Here is a 23,061-nt window from a genome sequence, read left to right as displayed (position 1 = left end):
AAAAAGTAGAGCTAGTGAATTAACCAATTTGTAAATATCTTTGTTATAATTGGTAAAAAAAGTAGCATCTTGGACATGGAATTGTTAAACCATCTGAGAAATGTACACCAGGACTTGTTCATTAGGTTGGCAGCAGAGGGGCAGAAGGAAGTATAAAAGGGAGGGAAGTATGTGGATGTATTCCTTTTTATATTTTGATGATAACCATTGATGTGTGTGCATCTCTTAGCTGTACTATAGGAATACATTGTTAAGTAATTCAGTGGAAATATACCTCCTTGCTAATACTTTAATAGTTTAGATCAGATAATGAATCCTCTTAAAAGCATTATACTTTGGGTACTCTGTTGCTTTATGTCTCATTTTTAATTGAACGTTAAGGGAATGTAGTATTTTAATCATAACTCTGCCAATATCTTTATCTAGAGGCCTGTTGCCATTTTTGTCTTTTCTGAAGTTTTTGTCGCCAAGAAAGGATTACATTTTTTTCCTTCCAGATTGAGTTGGTGTAGTGTATTTTTGGTTATCAAAATACTCATAGCTTTGGGACTTTGAAATGGTAAATATTCATGATGTGTGAAAAAGCATGATACATAACTGTATGATCTTAATTACGTAAAAATGAATGCTTAGTTGTGTTTAAATACACAAACGAGACCTAGAAGGACACATCACATCAAATGGTAAATTGCTTGTGATGATAAATGACTGTTTTTTGCTTCTTGTGTTCTTTGGTTTCCTATTATGCACATGTTAACTTTTAAGAAATAAATGTTATTTTGAAAACCTTAATGAAGTCTCCATAGAAGCATAGTGTCCACACCCTTCATGCCTGGGCTCTGAGGTATCTGAAGTGTCATGTCTTACGATGCCTTCCGTTGCTTAGACATTAGCCCCGCTACCCCCAGCGATGTGCCTTGCTGTTCTAGGTAACTAGTTCTGCGCTTCGGTGATTCCAGCTTTACTTAAGCTATTCCTTCCGCCCATAGCGCCCTTCCCACGTTTTTCTTTTTTTTTTTTTATCGATTTATTTTATATATTTATTTCTGGCTGCATTGGGTCTTTGTTGTTGCACGCAGGCTTTCTCTAGTTGGCGGCGAGCGGGGGCTGCTCTTCATTGTGGTGCGCGGGCTTCTCTTGCGGAGCACGGGCTCTGGGCGTGCGGGCTCAGTAGTTGTGGCTCGCAGGTTCTAAAGCACAGGCTCAGTAGTTGTGGCGCATGGGCTTAGTTGCTCCGCGGCACGTGGGATCTTCCTGGACCGGGGCTCGAACCCGTGTCCCCTGCATTGGCAGGCGATTCTTAACCACTGTGCCACCAGGGAAGCCCCCCTTTCCAATTTTTTCATCTAGCAAAATCATTCTTTGTTGCCCTCTCAAATTTTGTATACAGCCTTGCCTACAAGAACCTGACACTCCAGAACCAAATGTCAGAAGTTAGGCCCTTTCCCTTGCAGCCCCTACTTATGCCTCTTGTATCGACATATGGAACCCACTTGTACTGTCATTGTTACCTGAAACTACTGGATTGAGCTCTGGCTTAAATCATCTTACCGCAGGGTGCAGCACAATGCCTGACACATAGTAGGTGCGTAGGAAATGTCCGTTGAATACAAAAGAGCCAAAAGCTCAGCTTTTCAGACAGTTGTATGGCGTAGCTGCTGCCGTCATCAGTTGAATAGTCGGGTTCCCAGGCTGGCGGTTCCTGTCAGCTGACCAAACCAGAGGGTGAAGGTTGGATGCAGCACCACCCACCCCAATCAGGCATCAAATATTCTCTAATGGAATACCAGAGGGTTTCTTACACCCAGCTTTGAGAGTGAAGCTCAAGAGACACTGGCCTCGAAATGTGGGGAGGTGGCATTTCTGGTGCTTCCCTGGGTGCTCTTTGTATAATATGGGTGGGCTGGGAGCCAGTGAGGGCAGGTAGAGGAGGCCCTTCCCATTGCCATCTTCTTCTGTTGATGCCCCTATGAGACAGGTGTTAGCTGACGGAGATGGGCTTCAGGGAGGCACATATGCCTGGAACCCCTGGCCTGGAATGGGAGAACCAGGTGCATTTGGACAGCTCATTCCCAGGCTAGGACTAGTCTGCAACCCCAATCCACCAGAGCTGGAGATAAAAGCTGAAGCTCTCTGTAATTAAAGGTGGAGTCACCCATAAAGGTCTGGGGGGTGGGGGGAAGGTAGGCTCATGAAGAGTTAAAGAGAAAAGGTTAGCTCTCAGAAAGGCAGTCTTGGACCCCCAGGCAAAACTAACCCTCAGTGGACAGAAGAGGAAAGTGAAGTCCAGAGAGGGGACAGGCCCCACCGGGGTCACACCTCATAAATAACATGTATTGCCAGGGAAAGAGCACTGGAAGGGAGTCAGAGGCCTCAGCTCACGTCTGAGCTGTCTCACGAGCTAGGGAACATTGGCCACCTGATCCCCTCTGAGCCTCAGTCCCCCCCTCTGTAAATGAGGGGTTTGTTCTGGCTGGTTGATGAGGTACGCCTCTCCAGATCACATGCTGGGCTTTTCAAAGCCACAGAGTTCAGCAGCAGAGCCTGGGCCAGAAGCTTCTAAATCCCATTCTCTATTAAAAGGAAGCAGGGGCCCTGGAGAAATGGTTAATTCCAGGGCTGCAACAGGAAAGTACGAGATCATCCTGGAATATCCCGTGGCAGCAGAAAACAAGAAAGTGCCTCAGAGAATGATAGGAACATGTCAGAAGGACCCCAGAAGCCAGCTTGAAGTGGCTTCCATCGGCCTAATCTGTGGCAGTTTGTGCATCAAAATAGGAAATGATAAGAACAAATACACTGAATAAAATAGGAAGCCATGAGTCCAATGCTGATATAAGTAAATGAATAAATAAACGGAAAGTATGATAAGGAAGGGAATATTTACATAGTTCCAAAGCACCTCCTCACAAAATACCTATTAAAAGGGAATAAGACATGCTCAACAGAGTGAAATGGCAACCTATGGAATGGGAGAAAATACTTGCAAATCATATATCTTGATACATCTAGAATATATAAAAAACTCTGACAACAAAAAAATCCAATTAAATTGACGACCTGAATAGACATTCTTCCAAAGATGACATACAGATGGCCATCAAGCATATGAAAAGATGCTCAAGCTCACTAATAATTAGAGAAATGCAAATCAAAACCACAATGAGATGTCAACTCATACCCATTAGGATGGCTACTAACAAGAACAGAACGACAAGTGTCGACAAGGATCTGGAGAAATTGCAACCCTTGTTCACTGTTGGTGGGATTGTAAAATGGTGCAACTGCTATGGAAAACAGGATGACAGTTTCTCAAAAAAATCAAAACTAGAACCACCATATGACCCAGCAGACCCACTTCTGGATATACATCCAAGAAATTTGAAAACAGGTCTGAAAGAGATGTTTGCATATCCATGTTCATAGCAGCACTATCACAAAAGCCAAAAGGTGGAACCCAAATTTCCATCAACAGATGAATGGATAAACAAAATGTGGTATATACATGCCATGGAATATTATTTAGCCTTAAAAAAGCAAGAAATCCTGACACATGCTACAACTGGGATGAACCTTGAGGACATTGTGCTAAGTGAAATAAGCCAGGCACAAAAAGACAAAGACTGTATGATTCTGCTTATATGAGGTGTCAAAAGTTGTCAAGTTCATAGAGACAGAAAGTAGAAGGGTGCTTACCAGGGGCTCGGGGGAGGGGGAAAGGGGAGTTGTTTAGTGGGTACAGAGTTTCAGATTTGCAAGACGAAAAAGTTCTGGAGATCTCTCTCACAATGTGAATATACTCAACACTCTTGAACTATACACGTAGAAATGGTTAAGATGGTAAATTTCATGTTATGTGGGGGTTTTTTTTAACAGCATACATACATTTTAAAATGAAAAGGAAATAAACGACGAGTAACTTTACAGTGGAGACACCATTTTCATCCAATAATAAGTTACCACCAGTAATGGGACAAATTGAAATCTTGCACCACCTGATAACATCCAATGGGAAGAACACAGCATCACTTCTGGGATTTCCTGCCGAAGATGCATAACCTAAATCGAACCATGAGAAAACATCAAACAGGCCCTTTCTTGTAGAAAGAACACTCTACAAAATAACTGGTCTATAATCTTCAAAAGTATCAAGGTCATGAATGTCAAAGAAAGGTTGAGAACTATATCCGATAGAAGGAAACCAAAGAGGCATGCCAACTAAGTGTACTGCACGATCGTGAACTGGATCCTTTGCTATAAAGGATGTTATTGGGACAACTGGCAACATGTGGATGGGCCCTGAGGATTCGATGGCTGTAATGTGTCAGTGATAATTTCCTGATTTTGATGGTTGTGGTTACATAAGAGAATGTCCTTGTTTGAGGAAATAAACACTAAATTATTTGGATGTGCTGATGCATCCGGTCCCAACTTACTCTCAAATGGCTTTTTTGTATTGTAACTGCAACTTTTCTGTGAGATGATTTCAAAATTTATAAAATTAAACAAAAAAGAAATGTCCATGATACTCTAAGTAAAAAATCCAAAATGTATAACACTGTGCTGTCCATTATGGTGGCCACTACCTACCTATAGCTATTTAAATTACTTAAAATTAAAAATTCAGTCTTCAGTCACATTAGCCACATTTCAAGTGCCCAGTAGCCATATATGGCTGGTGGACATGTATGATAGAACATTGTCATCATTGCAGAAAATTCTATTGGACAGAGCTGGTATAGCTTCTTCCTTTTTTTTTGGTTAAAATAATAAATAAGGAAATGGGTATGAGTATGTGAACTTTGAGAAGGTTACGTACCAAACTGTTAGTCAAGTTATCCTTGGGAGATGAGATTAGATGGGTGAAATAGTAGAAATGTTTCAGTTCTCATTATATACATTTTAAAATTGGGGATTATGAAAAAAATTTTTAGAATTTTTCTAATATTTATATAGATAAATATCTACCTACCTACCTACTACCTGTCCGTCTATATTTTTAAAGCATGTTTTAGGAATTACTTGATGCCAGTGAAGTTTGCAGAGCACAGGCTCCAGACGCGTAGGCTCAGCGGCCATGGCTCACGGGCCCAGCCACTCCGCGGCATGTGGGATCTTCCCAGACCGGGCCACGAACCCGTGTCCCTTGCATCCGCAGGCAGACTCCCAACCACTGCGCCACCAGGGAAGCCCGCCAGTGAAGTTTTAAATGACCTTTCTTGTGATGAAGACCTATGAAAAGGGAATTTAAATTTCACGGCACTACCAATAACGCTTGAAGAGGCAAATAGCTCATGGGTGCCTCCTGCTTCACCACGCAAAACAGGATCTTGCTGACTTCACTTGACATAACCCAAGAGTCCCAAACAAAGGGTCAGGCTCTAACTGCAATAGGACAGACTGCCATTAAACAGGAGGAAGAACTTTCTGACAGTATCAACATGAAACCTTAAGGACAAGGGATCATGGAAGACAGGATGTTTAAGAAGAGAAACAAACTGAGGTTTGGAGCCAAACAGGCCCAGGTTTGAATTCTGGCTCTTCTACCAAACCAGCAGTGTGAAAATGGGGATAATACTAACCTTGCATGAGTGTGCATGAAGTGCCAGGTGGTGTTACAACTGCTTTACGTGTGTTCTCACATCATCCTTAAATCCTTTTTTTTTTTTAACTGCTAAAAACCACACTCCTGATATTCACCCCTAAATGTACTTCTCCTACAGTCTTCTCTGTCTCAGGGAATGGCTACTCCATCCTTCCACTTGCTCAAACCAAAATCTTTGGAGTTATCCTTAGTTCCTCTTTCTCATTCCTAACATTCAGTCCTTTAGCAAACCCTGATCGATTCTACCATCGAAATATGTCCACGATCAGCCCCATCGAGACACCACCACAATCAATATGGTGATCTGAGCCACCGTAATCTCCTACTTGGATTATGGCACTGGCTTCCCAACTGTCCCCCACCCCCATCTCCCCATGCCACCCTCATGCTTAAACCCCAAGTCTGTAGCCAGATCATATCACTCCTCTGCTAAGAACTTTCCAGAGGCTCCCTTCACATGATCATGAGCTGGCCTCCAGTCCCTCTCTGCCCTTGCCCTCTTTCAATTTCTCTCTCCTTTGACTCCATTCCAGCCACACCAGCCTTCTTGCTGTTATGCTTGAATGTGCTCTCTCTCTGCCTGGAACACTCTTGCCCCGATATCTGCATGGCTCATCCCCTCACTTCCTGTACTCATCAATATCACGGTCTTAGAGAAGCCTTCCCTGACTATCCTTTACAACGTAGTAACCTCTAACCCACCTCCATCCCCCAGATTCCCTGATTTTTCTTGTGTTCTTTAACCACTGACCCGGAATGTAAGCTCCTTGATGCCAAGGACTTTGGTTCGGTTTGGTGCTGTATCTCTAAAACCTGACCAGCTCTCTCTTCCTACAGCATGTCTGCTAATTGGAGATATACCGGTTGAAGTCATCTAGATTTTAGTTCAGTCCTTCCAGTTCCCATATGCTTCCCTATCTAATGGAGATGCCAGGAGCCTGGCAGCTAAGGGACAGAAGACAAGCACTGGCATAAAGGGAGGAGGAGGAGATAGGCAGCCAGCAGGTCCAGGGCTCTCCTCTCAAAAAGGCAGAGGACCGCATGAGCTGGTAATCATCGAAGCTGATAAGTTGTGTATGATAATAGAGCAATGTGCAAATGCAGAATGATTCACCGGTGAGAGCATTTTACATGTGCAAATCCCCCAGCTGCTGTGATCTGTTAAACTGAGAAATGTTCATATGTGGGACTCTTCTATTTCAACTCTGTGGGCAGGGCTGGCCTCCAGGTCGGTCTGCAAGTCTCACAGACCTACTGTCTGTATCATTTTGTCCCTGGGTCCCCTTTTTTCTCCTACCCCAGGTTTTTGCTTTCTGAGAGTCAGACTCTGAATTTAGTGTTTTATATGGACTATTTAAGTTAATCTTCATGACTTTATGAAACAGATGCTTTTATTATTCCCATGTTACAGATGGGGAAACTGAGGCAAAGAGCAGTTGCTTGCCTGCTGTGACGCAGCTGGTCGGAAGCAGAGCAGCCTAAATCCAGAACTCCTGCTCGTTATCCTGCTCCTTCTGCCCTGTGATGTCGGTGAGATCAGACAGAAGGACGGGAGAAGGTCTGGCTTTATGGGGAAGAGGCTTCCAGAAGAGCAATGAGCAATTCCTCTCCATCTCCACACAAAACAAGAAAAACTCTTGCACAGTAGCATGAGTTTTAAGTTATGACCGGAAGAAGGACTTTCTGACAGTATCTTTCAAGATAAAAACCTGCTCTCAGGAAAAGATATGGTCTCAGTTTCTAACCATTAAAATCATAGATGGTCAGTGTTGTTAAGACTTAAAGACCATGAGTCCACCTCCTTCCATGTGATAAACGTGATAAGGGTGCAAAGGGGGAACAGCCCTCACCGGCAGCCAACCATTGTAGATACTAACTTTGTGGTGCCAGAAGGGACCTGAGGCCAAGAAGTCCAGAGCCAAGTAGAAACAGGCCCCTAATTTAAAGTATGCTGGGAGAAGGTAGCTCGCAGTAAAATAGGTAGGAGGCACTTTTTTTTTTTTTGCGGGACGCGGGCCTCTCACTGTTGTGGCCTCTCCCGTTGTGGAGCACAGGCTCCGGACGCGCATGCTTAGCGGCTATGGCTCACTGGGCCCAGCCGCTCCGCGACAAGTGGGATCTACCCAGACCGGGGTACGAACCCATAGTCCCCTGAATCGGCAGGCGGACTCTCAACCACTGCGCCACCAGGGAAGCCCAGGAGGCCCATTTGAAAGAAGGGAGTGAAGACAAACTTCCCTACCCTCCTTGGGTGAGAAAAAATTTTGTTACTCTCCTCAGGGACTGAGCAGATTCTTCCTTTCAAATAAGGAAATACTATGTTTCTTTTTTTGCCTTGGCTGTCAGAGAGCTCAAAGCTAGATTTTACAATCATCAGGGCTAGTGCTCATATTGATACAAATCTATATTGACTTCTTCCATTTTCTTCTTCATTTTAATTGTCATTTCTAGTGAAATAGCATTTCCCCCCTTTTGCCCTGGATATCAGGGAGCTTCTCACCAGATTTTAAAATAAATTATTACCTAATTACAAAGTCAATTATAAAGTCAATTAGAGTTGTAATTTTTATTTTGAAATGATTTCACACTAAAATTGCAAGAATAGTGCAGCCAGTGTGGAAAACAGTATGGCAGTTCCTCAAAATATTAAAAATGGAATTACCATATGATCCAGCAATTCCACTTCTGAGTATCTACCAAAAGAATTGAAAGCAGGGTCTCAAAGATATTTGTACATCCATGTTCATAGCAGCATTATTCACAATAGCCAAAAGATGGAAGCAACCTAAATGTCCATCAGCAGATGAAGGGATAAACAAAGTGTGGTATGTATTGTACATACAATGGAATTTTATTTAGCCTTAAAAAGAAGGAAATTCTGAAGAAAAAAAAAAGGAAATTCTGATGCATGCTACAACATGGATGATTCTTGAGAACATTATTCTAAATAAGACATCTACAAAAAGACAAATATTGTATAATTCCACTTATTTAAGGTATGTAAAGTAGTCAGATTCATAGACAAAGTAGAACAGTGGTTGCCAAGAGCTGGCAGAGGGGAGAGGGGAGTGGGGAGTCACTGTTTAATGGGTACACAGGTTCACTTTGATAAGATGACAAGAGATCTGGAGATGGCTGTGGTGATGGTTGAACAACAGTGTGAATGTACTTAATGCCACTGAACTTAAAAACATTTAAAAATGGCTGCGAGGGTAAGTTTTGTGTGTATTATACAATTTAAAATAATTTTTTAAAAGTTACAAGAATGAAGGATGAACTAAGGTATCTACCATCATTATTTTTGTAATCTGGTCAGTTAATAAACAGTGACTGCTTTCAAATTGGGAAAAAAAAAAAAATTGCAAGAATGGTTCAAAGAACTCCTAAGTACCCTTCACCCAGATTCGCCAGTTGTTAGCATTTTGCTATATATGCTTTGCTCTTCTAAATATACACACAATATATTTCTAAATCATTTGAAAGTAAGTTAAAGAAACCATCTCCTTTAACAGCCAAGGACCTCAGTGTGTATTTCCTAAGGACAAGGAGATTCTCTTACATAACCACAGTAAAATTACCAACATTAGGACATTTAGCATTAATACAGTACTATTATCTCATCTGTTGTTCATTTTCACACTTCACCAAGGGTCTCCATAATCCATTTTCTTCTTGATTCTGATTTTCTGTTGGGGTTGGAGGGAGGCTGAAGTACACCTACCAGACCCTGCCAATTTTACCAATGACGGTAGTGAAGCTCCAGAAAGGCAAGGAGCCTGGCTGAAAGACACAGCTTTTGTCCAGAAGTGCCGCCCTCCCAATAGCCCCAGGCTCTGTCCCCAGGGCTAAAGCCCACAGCCTTTAGAAGCCATGAAAAACCCTCTTTCCAGCTTTGGTGCTGCTTCTCAGCCACCTAGAAATTACTCGTCTTCATTGTCAGCTCTGAACCTGTGACTACAAATTCTGCAACTCGGCACCCTTGTGGTTAAACCCCTTAAATCCCCAAATGACAGAAAAGCATCATGGCAAAATAGCCTCTAGTGAGTGCGATGCAGGTTGCGAAGTTACCCATCTCACCCCTTAGACCTTCTGTAACAGGAAGGTAAGATTTTTCCATGAGTTATATAAAAGGAATAGAGGATTTAAAGAACGCTTTTTGCTTCCAACCCCAAGGAGGGATCTTAAACACTTCCTATAACAAATGCTGGCAATATCTCCTGTGTTTCTCAAATGGGTTTTTTCATTTTCCCCAAACAGTGGAAGCTATCAGTACTGGGGGCTGTATTTTTGGCTTCAGTGGCCTGGGTGTGCCTCTCCAATATGACTAGGCTTATTTACATATGGAAAATCATCCAGGAGGGTGAATATATTCTCTCCAGCACAGTTCCAGGGTTGTGTGTGCAGAATTTGTTTTGAAAACAGGTGGCTCACTTGGGATAGCTGAGTGAGGATGGTGTCACAGTGCACACGCTGAGACGCTTCCTGCATGGGAGGGTGCTGGGGTGCAGTGAAAGCCCTCGGATTTCCTGGAGCAACCACCTGGTAGCGAGTGAGCTTAGACAAGGCCTTTGCCTCTCTGGGCCTCAGGCTCCTCATCTGTCAGATGGGGACAATGCCACCTGGTTAGTTGCCAGGAAGTATTTTCAGGATAAGTGATAGCCTCTATAGAGTGCCTCACACAATGTGGGCACACAGGGAGCACTCCGTACGTGAGCCGGGCCCTACTCCCTTGAGACAGGTCACTATGGGCTTCCTGACCCTTGGATCTGTGCCAGGTGGGCAGTAAGAACCTCTGTAGCACTGAACATATGTTTATTAGTTACACTTGTGTCAAGGGGTGTCATACTGGTTCCTTCTGAATGAACTCTTCTCCCAAATAAATCCTGATGTGACCTCCTCCCTGCCTGATTCTGATCCGCTGCTGTTTGTTGCAGAGTGTATGCGGAAGGGGAGGGATTCTGAAGCTCACAGCCCGGAGGCTGGGAGGTTCTCACACATCCCTCCCCACACTGTCCCACTCATTCTTCCTCCGAATAGCACCCTTGCCCACAGTGCATGTTAATGCTTTGGTGACCTGCCTCTGCTCTCTCCCTCCACCGCTGCCTCTTAATATTGACATTAACCATTTCACTTAGAGTGTGGGGTTCGGGTGAGATGACAGCCAGCACCCTCCTATCCCAAATCTCTCGGAGATGATCTTTATCATTGATTATGAAAGCTTAGCCTTCCAAAGCCTTGGCTTCCTATTCCACTGAAGGGGGAAGAGAGTCTCTGGATGGCCAAATTGACCTTGATCAAAAAGGTACTAATAGGACTTCCCTGATGGTGCAGTGGTTAAGAATCCGCCTGCCAATGCAGGGGACACAGGTTCGAGCCCTGGTCCGGGAAGATCCCACATGCCGCGGAGCAACTAAGCCTGTGCACCACAACTACTGAGCCTGCGCTCTAGAGCCCGTGAACCACAACTAATGAGTCCATGCGCCACAATTACTGGAGCCCACGCGCCTAGATAGCATGCTTCGCAACAAGAGAAGCCACCGCAATGAGAAGCCTGCACACCGCAACGAAGAGTAGCCCCCGCTTGCCACAACTAGAGAAAGCCCGCGCGCAGCAATGAAGACCCAATGCAGCCAAAAATAAAATAAATAAATTTTTTAAAAAAAGGTACTAATACCATCTAACGTGTATTGAGCACGTACTATGTACCAGGGACTTTACACATGTAACCGAACATAACTAGGGCCTCATGCTGCCCACTGTCTGCTTGGTAACTGAACTCAAAGAAACAGCATTATTGCATAAAATCATAAATAAGAGCTATCCCCCCCCCAAAAAAAGGAGCTATTCAAATGTTTACTTGGTTTCTCAAGAAAATGCCAAAGGAAAAACACATTCTCAGTGCACAGAAAAGCTCTTTGAAGACCTCTTTGGGCATTTCTCATTCTCAAGTTCTTCTATCTGTTGCTTAGTAGCTTCAGAAAAAGATTTGCTCTTTCTCTGTTCCCCTCAAGACTTCCCAAAGCCCCAGCCCTCACAGCCTCTCCCCCTACATATGATGCCCTTGCTCCCAGGCTGCTCTTCTAGTCTAATTTCTCACCCACTGCTCCCCTAGAAAACTTGCTCTGCCTCCTATGCTGGAAGTTTTTTCTCTCACTTTCCAGGAAGCTGGACACAGTGGTCCTGGTGAATAAAATCCTCCCCCTTGCTGTTCATGTACCACCTCTTTTAATCCTCAACAGCCATTAAGTGGCAGACCTAGGATCTTAGCCCAAGTCATTAGACTCCAGTCAGATGCTTAGCAAGATGGCTGTCATAGAATAAATGCTCAATAAAAAGCTTCCCACCCCTTCTCTGGTCATGTCAGGTCTACTCAAGAACCTTCAAGGGCTCCCTATTGCCTAGAGCGGGGGGTCAGCAAACAATGGCGCACAGGCCAAATCTAGCCTGCCACCTGTTTTGTTTTGTTTTTTATAAAAATAAATTTATTTGTGTATTTATTCTTGGCTGAGTTGGGTCTTTGCTGTTGCGTACGGGCTTTCTCTAGCTGCAGCGAGCGGGGGCTACTCTTCGTTGCGATGTGCGGGCTTCTCATTGCGGTGGCTTCTCTTGTTGCAGAGCACAGGCTCTAGGCGTGTGGGCTCAGTAGCTGTGGCACGCAGGCTCAGTAGTTGTGGCTCGTGGGCTCTAGAGCGCAGGCTCAGTAGTTGTGGTGCACGGGCTTAGTTGCGCCGTGGCATGTGGGGTCTTCCCCGACCAGGGCTCGAACCCGTGTCCCCTGCATTCTTAGGTGGATTCTTAACCACTGTACCACCAGGGAAGCCCGCCTGCCACCTGTTTTTGCAAATAAAGCTTTATTGGAACACTAAAGCTGCTTTCACCATGCAGAGTTGAGTAGTTACAACAGAGACCATAAGGCCTATAAAACCTAAAATATTTATTATTTGTCCTTTTATAGAGTTTGCTGACCCTTGGCCTACAGAATAAGAGGGAATGCAGACTGCCTCTTATCCTCCTTTGGATCTGCTACAGAGCAAGTACTTAATAAATACATTTCAAATGAATGAACAAAATGTCCACACTATCATCTTGGAGCCACAGACCTACACACAAAGAGATCTCTGAATATAGTCAGACACCCTAATTTACCTGGTCCCCAAACCATGCCACCCTGTCCTTGTAGGTCACAGGCAGCCCTTCCAGGACTGCTGCAGACATCCCAGGCTCCTTGACCCTCTGGAGCTATCAGGGAAGTGGAGATGGTTAAGTCCACTGCTTCTCTCCTCTCTTACATCCACACGCTCTTCTGACAGACAAATTCCCTACTCCTCCTTCTTTGCTGTGTAACATGAAAACAGCTTTCTTCTAAATTCGACAAACAGAAGTATAATGTTGAATGTGCTTTTCAAACTGTACTCACCTCTCACTCGTGAAAACCATTCATCTTGTCCAACACGCTCATTTTGCCACTGGGGAAACCGGAGGGCAGGTGAAGCACTCCAGGCACTCAAGGGGGTCCCATGGGACAGAAGCAGGCTCTCCAGAGCTCCCGATGCCGGCTCACTGCCCGGTGTTCCTCCGAGTCCGCTCCTCGCGGGGGTGCTGTGGAGGGGGGGGTACTGGTGGGGGAGGGCTCCTGTCTCTCTTGGCACCACCAGGCTGGGCTCTTGTGCTGCCATGGCCCCTACCAGGCCCCTCAGGGCTCTCAAAGTTTTTCCCAAGGGAGAGAGGTGACTTGGTCCCAGGTCTGTGGTGCCGAGGCTGGAGTGAGACAGGAACCCTGAGTTCTAGGCCCAGCGCTACCAACAAGGAGAGCCGGCCCAGGCCAGTGACTGATGGCTTCCAGGCCCGCTGGAGGGACCGAGGAGAGCTCCTCAGGTCCCACTGCCTGCCTCCTTGTCTCTGGTCTGCATCCTCTCTCAGGCTGCTCACTCCTCATCCTTGACCCGGGACGCCGGCTCCTGTCACGCTGCCCATCTGTCTCTGGCTCCTTGTACCTCCCCCCACGGTCACGCCTCACTCCAGTCTCTGGCAACACCCTGTCATTCTGACAGAGCTGCTTGACAAGCTACTGGCAAACCAGCAGCCTGTGGGCCCAACGCAGCCTGCGTATGTGTTTTGTTTGCCTAACACAATATTTCAAAAACAATTTGAGTTCGTTGCTCGCATTTGAAAACCGGTAGGAATCATCTAAAACACTGCGTTTCTGGGTTCTCCTGAAAAATCTAGAGATTGGCAGTACCGGGCCTGCATTACTTCCTGGCATGGCATCAACTGACTGGGTCTACGGAGCAGCGGCTCCACCTGGATGGGGAATGTGCGCACCAGTCCCCACCGTCCCCTGCCGCCTCCCCAATCCTTCTGCTACACTCCTTTAGACGACCTGCCGGCCTTGCAAGGCATTTGAGTTTGCAACCCCATCTTGCCTCTGTGTCTCCCATCTGTCTCCTCAGATAAGACTCTCCCACTCTGAGGCTACCTCCAGTGATTAACCCATCCCCACCCAGCCTCCCAACCATCCCTTACTCAGTCCCACAAGTGTCCAGAGAGACAGTGCCCCAGGTGCTGCCCCAAACACCTCTCCGGACCCATGGCTCAGCCCTCAGGATCCCCCACTGTAAGCCCCACAACTCCCATGGTGGTTATTCAGGAAACACTAGGGTCAACCCAACATCTTTTATTGATTCTAAACAAGGACCCCTGCATTCTTATACTGAGGCAGGAGTTCTTGGATTTTGTACCGGGGTGCTATAATGGTTTCGACAATCCTCAATGGGGGGAGGTATTTCTGGGGTGCCATAAAGATGGGATGACGAGGTCTTGTCTTCTTGTCTAAGCTACACAAATCCAGCATCACAGCCTTGGGCTTGTAGATCCCTTTCTTCTTGGGCTGGACTGGGGTGAATGGTGGACACTGGCGAGGCTCCACCAGCAGCCGCATCAGGTCCTTCCGGAAGACATTCCAGCTGTTCTCCTCGAGGAACTTCTGGCACACATCTTCATCGCTGAAGGCAAGGCCCAGATGCTGAGGTTCCCACACGAGCTCCTGCCTGCCCCCTGCCCCCCCCCAGCCCTGCCTCCTTCCAGCCCCGAAACACACCGAGCCCTGTCCCACCTCTGCGCCTTTTCCCAGACTCTTCCCTCTGCCTCCTTTACCTTTCCACACCTTCATCACCTAGACCTGCACTATTCCATGTGGTGGCCACGAGCCACATGTGGCTACTGAGTACCTGAAGTGTGATGAATCTGAATTAGAGGTGTGCTCTGAGTATAAAATACACACCAGATTTCAAAGACTTAGAACAACAACAAAAAGAATGCAGAATATCTCAGTAATTTTTATGTTGATTACATGTTGAAATGATAACATTTTAGATATACTGCATTCAATAAAATATATTATTACAGTTAATTTCACCCGTTTCTTTTGATTTCTTATAACGTGGCTACTGAAAATTTTAAATTACGTATGTGATCATTAGCCATCAGGGAAATGTAAGCCAAAGCCACACAAGATACCACTTATGCCCACTAGGATGATGATAATTAAAAAGACAAATAATAATAAGTGTTAATGGGGATGTGGAGATATTGGAGCGAGGGTTCCAATGCATTGCTGCCAGGAATGTAAAATGATGCAGCCACTTTGAAAAAACAGTCCAGCAGTTCCTCAAAACGTTAAACAGTTAACTTATGACCCAGGAATTCCACTCCTAGGTATATACCCAAGAGAAATGAAAAATATGTCCACACAAAAACTTGAACAAGAATGTTCATAGCAGCATTATTCATAATAGCCAAAAAGTGGAAACAACCCAACTGTCCATCAGCTGATGAATGGGTAAATAAAAGAGTGGTATATCCATGCACTGGAATATTATTTGACAATAAAAATGAATGAAGTACTGATACATGCTAAGACATGAATGAACCTTGAAAACACTATGTTAAGAAGCCAGTCACATATACATGGTTCCATTGATCTGAAATGTCCAGACAAGGCCACTCTATAGAGATAGAAAGTCCATTGGTAGCTACCTTGGACTGGTCTTGGTGCCCTGGCTCTACTCTGCCCCCTTCCCTCATAGCACATGAGGGTGAGGAAAGTGGGGGAGGGTGGAATGGGCTCAGGACTCATTGGTTTATTTTCTTCTGAGACCTCAGCAAGGGAAGGGCAAACTCAACTTCCACTGACTCACCTATACTCTCACCTAAGGAGGCAACTCTGATAAATCACTAACACATTAGAGCATTCTTCTGGGTAGATTATATTAACCAGGACAAAATCAACTTTGATTCACAGAGATCAACTTGATATAAAACCTACAGGTCAGAGTGGGCTACAAGTTAGTCCTGGTGGTCTCAGCATTGCCAGCGTCAGCTCCTACCAGCTCACGAGAGCAACTTCATGCTCGATGACATCAGGTTGGTAGCTCAAAACCGGCCATGGTGGTAGTATGTGCACCACAGAAACCAGCAAACACTTCCAATCAGGTTACCTCCCATCTCCCAGAGAGCTGATTGTTGAACATTTCCCAGCACACCACTGGATAGTCTCCAACTAAAAAGTCCCGTTAACTCCCAATTTCTTACATAATAAATAACAATATCTAACTCTGCTTCACACTTACCATGACCAGGCACTTTACACTTGTTAACTCATTTGATCCTCAGGACCACCCCATTTCACAAACATGGAAACTAAGGCTCAGGGGGGCTAAGGAACTCATCAAAACCTAGGAGGGGGCGAGCACATGCTTACAAATTCTTAAGGGATCTTTTTTTTTTTTTTTTGGATCCAGAGTCCAACTTAAGACAGACAAGATTCCACATAACCTCCTGATGCCGACGGTCACACTGATTTCTAGTCTAGTCTTTCACTAAATGGGGCAGCTCATCCAAAGTCCTCAGCTTCATGCAGCAATTCCAGTTCCACTCTCTGCCTCGCTTGAACTGAAAGTGTCATCTGTCCTTGCGGGATGCAACACTTCAGCCCATGGTGCCCTCAGCCACAACCCCACCCCATGCCTGCCTGGCAATCCAGCACTAGATCACACTCTGGTGCTTTGGTTTGAGGCTGCTCTTCATTTGGGGCCTTGGAGATTTCCCTTCTTTCCTGTGAACTCAGCTGTTCGTATTCTACATGGGGGAGAGGCTTCAGATAATCTAGCCTGTAGCATCCACAGGACAGGTGTCTCACCAACTGACTGTGATCTGCAGGATGTCACGTCCCCTTTCCTGGGCCTCACAGTCCTCAATTAAAACATGGAGGATTTGAGCTAGATAATGCTTATATTTTCTGCCTGCTTTAGCAGTCTAGAAAACCATGAGTTCAACAATTAATGAATAAGCGAGAATTCCATCTGTCAGCATTGCAGACGATTGCAGCAAAGTGCTGACTGGGCAGCACAGATGCTGAGTGCCCAAACATCTGCCACCCTCAAGTCTACATAAACCTCTGAGTTTCAATTCAACCAACATTAACTGACACCCATCATGTACCAGATGTTATGTGAGAAGCTAAGGCTCCTTAAATCCTTTTTTGAGTAGCTATTTTCTAAATAGCTATTTTTTATGTTGCTAGTACACAGGAATCAGAGAATTGGGGCATTGCTGAACTGCAAGGAACCACCAGTGTTTCCCAACTTTTTTTTTTTTTCCACAAAACTGCCCCAATTTGGACCATAGCTACATATCATCTGTTCTTTTATTAATGATTTTTAAAAATTCTACTTAAGTATTTACTTTGGCTTTGTTCTAAGCAACAAGTTTGTCAAATCAGTTTAGTGAGCTAGTCATGTTTTTCTAGTTCACACTAGAATAAATACATAGCTGTTTACAATCCGCGTACCACCTAAAGTCATCTTGTAAGCCTTCTGTGAATATGATCCATACTTCGGGAAACACTGTTCTGGTCTAATTTTCTTGTTTTGTAGATTGGAGTCTTAAGCCTACAGGAGGGAAAATGACTTATCCAAGGTCATATGGATCCCATGGCAAATTCTTTCATGTGCTTATTGGACACGGCTGAAGCAACTCTACAGATTTGCTTGCCTTCACACCTCCTCTTTCTCAACCACAGGAATCACTTGCTTCCCACACCTGCCCACAAAACGATGTCTGATCACAGCATCACCACAAGAAAAGAAAAAGGAGGGAGGATGCAAAATTGTACAATCGGTATGATCTCCATTATGAAGCTTTGTGTGCCTGAATGATAAATGCCTATTTGGTACACAGCCATGCGGTAAAAAAAAATACTGAAAGGAAATACATAAAATGCTAATTGGGATTGTTGGAGGAATGCAAATGCATTTAAGAAGGTCTTCACCTTCTTAAACGTTCAGCATTTTCCAGTTTTCCCTAATAAGTGTGTCCCATTTATTCATTCACTCACCCAACGTTTATCATGCATCTACCATGTGCCAGGTACTGTACAGGTGCTAGAGATGAAAGGTGCCTAAAGCCCAATCCCTGCGTTCACGAAGCAATTAACCAAGTGGTGGGGAAAGAACTGTGCGAAAACTACGCAGCTCTAAACAGTTGTAATAAAACGTGGTGTGGCCACTGTGAGAGCTACGTAGGGAGGATTATGAGTGCACAGAAAGGGGTACTTAGCCCAGCCTGGGGTCAGTCATGAAAGGTTTTCTGGAGGATATGAATCTTAAAGAATGAGAAGAAATTTATCAGAAAATAAAGGGGAGAGGAGCAGGATTGAGGGGTGGCATTGCAGGCAGAGGGCCTGCACTGGCAAAGGCAAGTATGTGCAGGTCCAGGAGGCAATCTGCCTGTGTTGCTGGAGTGGGTTAGAGGTGGCAGGAGGTGCTGCAGGGGAGTTGAAGGGTCAGAAAATGAAGGGCCATTTACGTGGCATTGAATCTGCACTGTATCCTACAGGCAGTGAGATACCACTGAAAGGTTTTAAGCAGGAGTTTAACACGGCCAGATTTGGGTTTTAGCAAGAGCAAAGTATGCAGAAAGGATCTGGCAGGGAGAGACCGAGGCAGGGGACCAGCGGTAAGACGGCTACAGGAGTCTCAGCTGGGGATCCCAAAGTGGGGGTAAGGGTGTCAGCCAGGGAGGTGAAAGGGATCCACTGGGCTGTGTGAAGTAAACAGTAGGACTTCATTTATATTTATCTTTGTCTTATTCTTTCTGAAGATCTATTTGTTGCATGTTCATAATATATATGATATATTCATATAGCAATATATGGATATAATAAATAAAAATAAGTTAAATAACATATATTATTTATATCATATATATATTCTAGGGGGTATACACTCAAACACTCTTTAGTAATAGCGGTGTTAGATCAAAACAGTTTTGTGACCAGTAGTCCAGACAATAAATTCGTTTTTACCTAAAAATTAGGGTTTTTTTTCACACTATAAAAGTATTCACTCTGGAAAATTTGGAAACTAGGGAAATATGAAAAGAAATCTTTTTTATCAAATCTTTCAAGATAATTTTTTTTTAATTATAAAAGTAATATATCATCATTAACAAACATTTGGAGAATAAAGGGAAAAAAACCCACTTGGGGCTTCCCTGGTGGCGCAGTGGTTGGGAGTCCGCCTGCTGATGCAGGGGGCATGGGTTCGTGCCCCGGTCTGGGAAGATCCCACATGCCGCGGAGCGGCTGGGCCCGTGAGCCATGGCCACTGAGCCTGCGCATCCGGAGCCTGTGCTCCGCAATGGGAGAGGCCACAACAGTGAGAGGCCCGCGTACCGTAAAAAAAAAAAAAAAAAAAACCCACTTGGAATGTCATACCCTGACAACAACTTTAAAAAGTATATCTTTTTTTTCCCTCATTATAAAAGAAATGCATACTCACTACAAAACCAATTAAACATCAGAGGAATATGTAACTATAACCAGAAAGTCCCTTTTAGTCCGAGCTTCCAGAGAGAATGACTATTACAAACTGGGCAATACCACAGATATTATCATTTTTGCTCATTTTCCTTCTAGATTTTTCTCATGTAAGTGTTTTACAAAGGCACAGTCATAGTATGTACATATACAATTTTGTACCCTATCCTTTTCTTGTAGCATTTTATCACTCATTTACTTATGCTTTTTAAATAAAAGTTACTTTCTATCAAGGGAATGTACCACAGTTTTCTAAACTATCCCCCTGGTGTAACACATGTGGGTAAAGGTGGTTGTTTTTCTATTATGAATATGGCAGCTACGAACATCTTAGTGTATGTAGCTTTCCCTATAATTAGTTACATACAGATAAATTCAGAGGTAGACCACTGCTTCAAAGAGTAGGAACAGTTTTGTGTCCCCTGAAACATTATTATCTAAAATTACTATCAAAAGGATTGAGCCAATTTCGAGTGTACCAACAATTATCAGTTTCATTCCACCAGTGTCAGCTTTAGGTATCATCACTTTTTTCTTCCTTTTACCAAAATAAGAGGCAAAAAAATTGTTCATTTGATCTAGTGGGAGGTACGCACATTTCCAGCACTGACCTGGGGTACTTGATCTCGAACTTCGACAATTTTTCTATTGTCTTACTGTCAATCAGTTCGCAAAACTTCTCTTTCCTAACCCGTATCACCTCAGCTCCCAGGCTCACCAGGATCAAGGGCCGAGTGTCACGCTGGCTCTCCGGGAGGAGGATCTGGTGAAGGCCCTAGAAAAAAGAAGTCCCAGAAAGTTCGAGACCATCCACTTGTACAAGCAGATTTTCAGGGTAGGCAAAACAAGGCCCCGAACAGGAGGTGAATCCATGTGGGGTCATTCAGCAAGTGACGGGGAGAAGTCCAGAACTCTCTTTGCTAATGACATCAAAGTCCTGGGGCTCCTCACATGAGAACAGTCCTCAAGGCACTTTGTCAGTTGTCCTGCCCACGGGCAGCAGGCTCTGCAAGAGTCGCACTCACACAGTAGCTTGCCGGGCGCCGGCATTTTACAAGCTTTCCCTGGTGTCCAGTCTCGACTCTGCTTTGTGCCAGGCCAGCCCGTTTTCTCTTCCTTAGGACTATGACAGACAGCTCATCCTCCTCTTCTACATCTTCCCTTTTACAGCTGTCACACCCTCCCACACCCTTTCCTCCAGGGCTTCCTTCATAAGCGTGTGTCGCCTTAGTTCCTTCCGTCTCTCACGGGCTCTGGGGCCACTGGTAGTCCCTGTGCGGCTCCCGTTGCCCCTTGGGCTCCCTGGTGTGGATTCCTACTCAGTTATATCTGGAAGGGAGATGGAGATCAACAGGCACAGCTTTACAGAGTGTAACCCCCTTTGTAAGGAGACACTCTGAGATGGGGCAAAGCCGGGACCAGAGTCTTTGCTGCTGAAACCCCAATCCAGGGCTCACTCAGCCTCTCGGCTATTAAGACTCAGGCAAGGAGGGGAGGGGAGGTCAATGGTCCAGAGCCTACAATGCCCAGCTGTCTTGGGCTTAAGAAGACATCAGCCAGGGCTTCCCTGGTGGCGCAGTGGTTGGGAGTCCGCCTGCCGATGCAGGGGACATGGGTTCGTGACCGGGTCTGGGAAGATCCCACATGCCGCAGAGCGGCTGGGCCCGTGAGCCATGGCCGCTGAGCCTGCGCGCCAAGAGCTCTGCTCTATGGAGGCCGTGTGGGATTGAGAATAATCCTGCTTCAGAAGAAAGATCCATATGTTTACTTGTCATGCGACTTTGGGCAAAGTTATACGTCCCTGGGCCACTGTTTGCTCACCTGTGAAACAGAAGTGAAAACACCTGCCCTGCATGTCTCTGAAGGAGTCTCAGTTTGAAAGGAGATGTGAAGTAGGGTTTGGAACAGTTTCCCCTTCCCCGCCCTCACCCACACTACCACCATTTGGGTTCCAGACCTTGAAGAATGACCATCTACTCTGAGCCCTGGCCTTGTCTCTCCTTGGTAAGACTGGAATGGAGGTGTGTTATCTTTCTTACGAAGTTGTTGAAGGTCCAAACAAGATGGTGTGGTGTGTGAGGGTGCTCTGGGAGACGTGAAGCTCCTCACACTTTAGTTGTGCTCAGTGCAATGGGCATAAAGGCCCTTCTGACCAGCGCCAGGCCTTGCACAGAAGCCAGATGGCTGCTCTTCAGTCAGCTCCTACTGTGTGGGAGAAACACGTGTGTAGATGTAATCCTCACAACCACCCGGCGATATAGGGATTATCAGCCTCAGATGTGGAAAATAAGGTTCAAAACAGGAAATTTACTTGCAAAGGTCATGTATCTTATAATTACAATAACAATGATGATGATGATGACGGTGACGACAGCACCAGCTAATGTTTAATGAGCCTTCACTAAATCCCAGGCCCTCTTGTAGCTTTGGTGTGTGTTAGCTCATGGAACCCTCACTAGAACCCCATGAGGTGAATCCTTTTATGATCATCATTTTACAGAGGATGCTGATGAGGTTAAGAAACTTATCCAACATCATACAGCACGGAAGCAATAAAGCTAGGATTTGAACTCGGATGGGCCTGCCTTTAGAGTCCATGCTTTTAACCACTACACTGCGAGGAAACTGAGGCACAAAGTTAACTAACCTGCCCAAGGTAACAAGACAGAAAGTGGTGGAGCCGGGATTTGAACCAGCAATCTGTCCAGGGCCTCACTGAGGGCAGTACCATCAGCAGGCACTGTTATCCACCTCCACTCCACCCCACACGTTCCAGCCGGAGTCAGGTCTTCAAGTAGCTTCCCAAAGTGCCCAGGATAAAGCAGAACTCTTCATTGTGGCCACCGAGGCTTTGGCTATCTCACCCTTGTAAGGCTCCTGCCTCGTTTACTCTGTTCCAGCCATGCTGCCCTCCTTCCAGTCCCCTCAACATGCCAGGCTGCTTCCTGCCTCAGGCTCAACCTGCTGTTCCTCTGTCTGGAAGACTCTTCCCCCCAGGCTGTCTATAGTTTATTCCTTTTGTCATTCAGGTCCCAGCTTAAATATCACTGCCTTAGAGCAGCCTTCCCTGACCACTCCGTTTAGGAAGACCACCCCCTTCAACTCAGCTTTCTGTTCCATTCCCAACAGCAATTTAAAACTTTCTGTGTGGGCTTCCCTGGTGGCGCAGTGGTTGAGAGTCCGCCTGCCGATGCAGGGGACGTGGGTTTGTGCCCCGGTCCGGGAAAATCCCACATGCCGTGGAGCAGCTGGGCCCGTGAGCCATGGCCACTGAGCCTGCGCGTCCGGAGCCTGTGCTCCACCACGGAAGAGGCCACAACAGTGAGAGGCCCGCGTACTGCAAAAAAAAAAAAAACCTTTCTGTGTGTTTGCTGCTTTATCTGTTTACTGTCTGTCTCCAGCCTAGATCATTAGCCCCATAAGGGCAAGAATAATGTCAGTTTACTCACCCACACTGGCACCTTGGGCCATGCTTGGAGCATGATAGATCCTCAAGAAATATCTGCTGAGTGAAAGCTCCAACGGAATCATAGAACGCTAGAGTCAGCAGCTCACCCAGGTGAATGTCCTCATTTTCTGA

The 23,061-nt window shown here is 45.3% G+C and overlaps 1 protein-coding gene and 1 long non-coding RNA gene across 6 annotated transcripts in view; one reads left to right on the top strand and one right to left on the bottom strand.

The window, feature by feature from the left end:
* Nucleotides 1-3,698: 3,698 nt before the first annotated feature.
* The window catches only part of CNBD2 (cyclic nucleotide binding domain containing 2), a 70,400-nt gene continuing 51,037 nt past the window's right edge, over nt 3,699-23,061 (bottom strand). For 2 of the 5 annotated variants that reach the window (XM_067707993.1, XM_067707996.1), the window contains 2 exons: nt 20,093-20,256; nt 14,265-14,607 (listed from right to left, as the gene is read on the bottom strand). In XM_067707993.1, coding sequence (XP_067564094.1) covers nt 14,289-14,607; nt 20,093-20,256 — 483 coding nt within the window. In that variant the 3' untranslated portion in view covers nt 14,265-14,288. Of the gene's footprint in view, nt 4,060-5,022; nt 5,233-13,022; nt 13,205-14,264; nt 14,608-20,092; nt 20,257-23,061 lie in introns of those variants that run through there. The other 3 variants (XM_067707992.1, XM_067707994.1, XM_067707995.1) reach the window with 3 other exon arrangements.
* On the top strand, nt 5,173-8,946 carry LOC137207774 (uncharacterized). Its single transcript, XR_010935243.1, has 2 exons — nt 5,173-5,525; nt 7,017-8,946. It is a non-coding gene; the product is annotated as an uncharacterized lncRNA (long non-coding RNA).

This window comes from Pseudorca crassidens, chromosome 15 (assembly GCF_039906515.1).
Source record: "Pseudorca crassidens isolate mPseCra1 chromosome 15, mPseCra1.hap1, whole genome shotgun sequence".
NCBI lineage: Eukaryota > Metazoa > Chordata > Mammalia > Artiodactyla > Delphinidae > Pseudorca > Pseudorca crassidens.
Note: the sequence above shows the minus strand (reverse complement) of the source record. Positions and strands in the feature narration are given on the sequence as shown.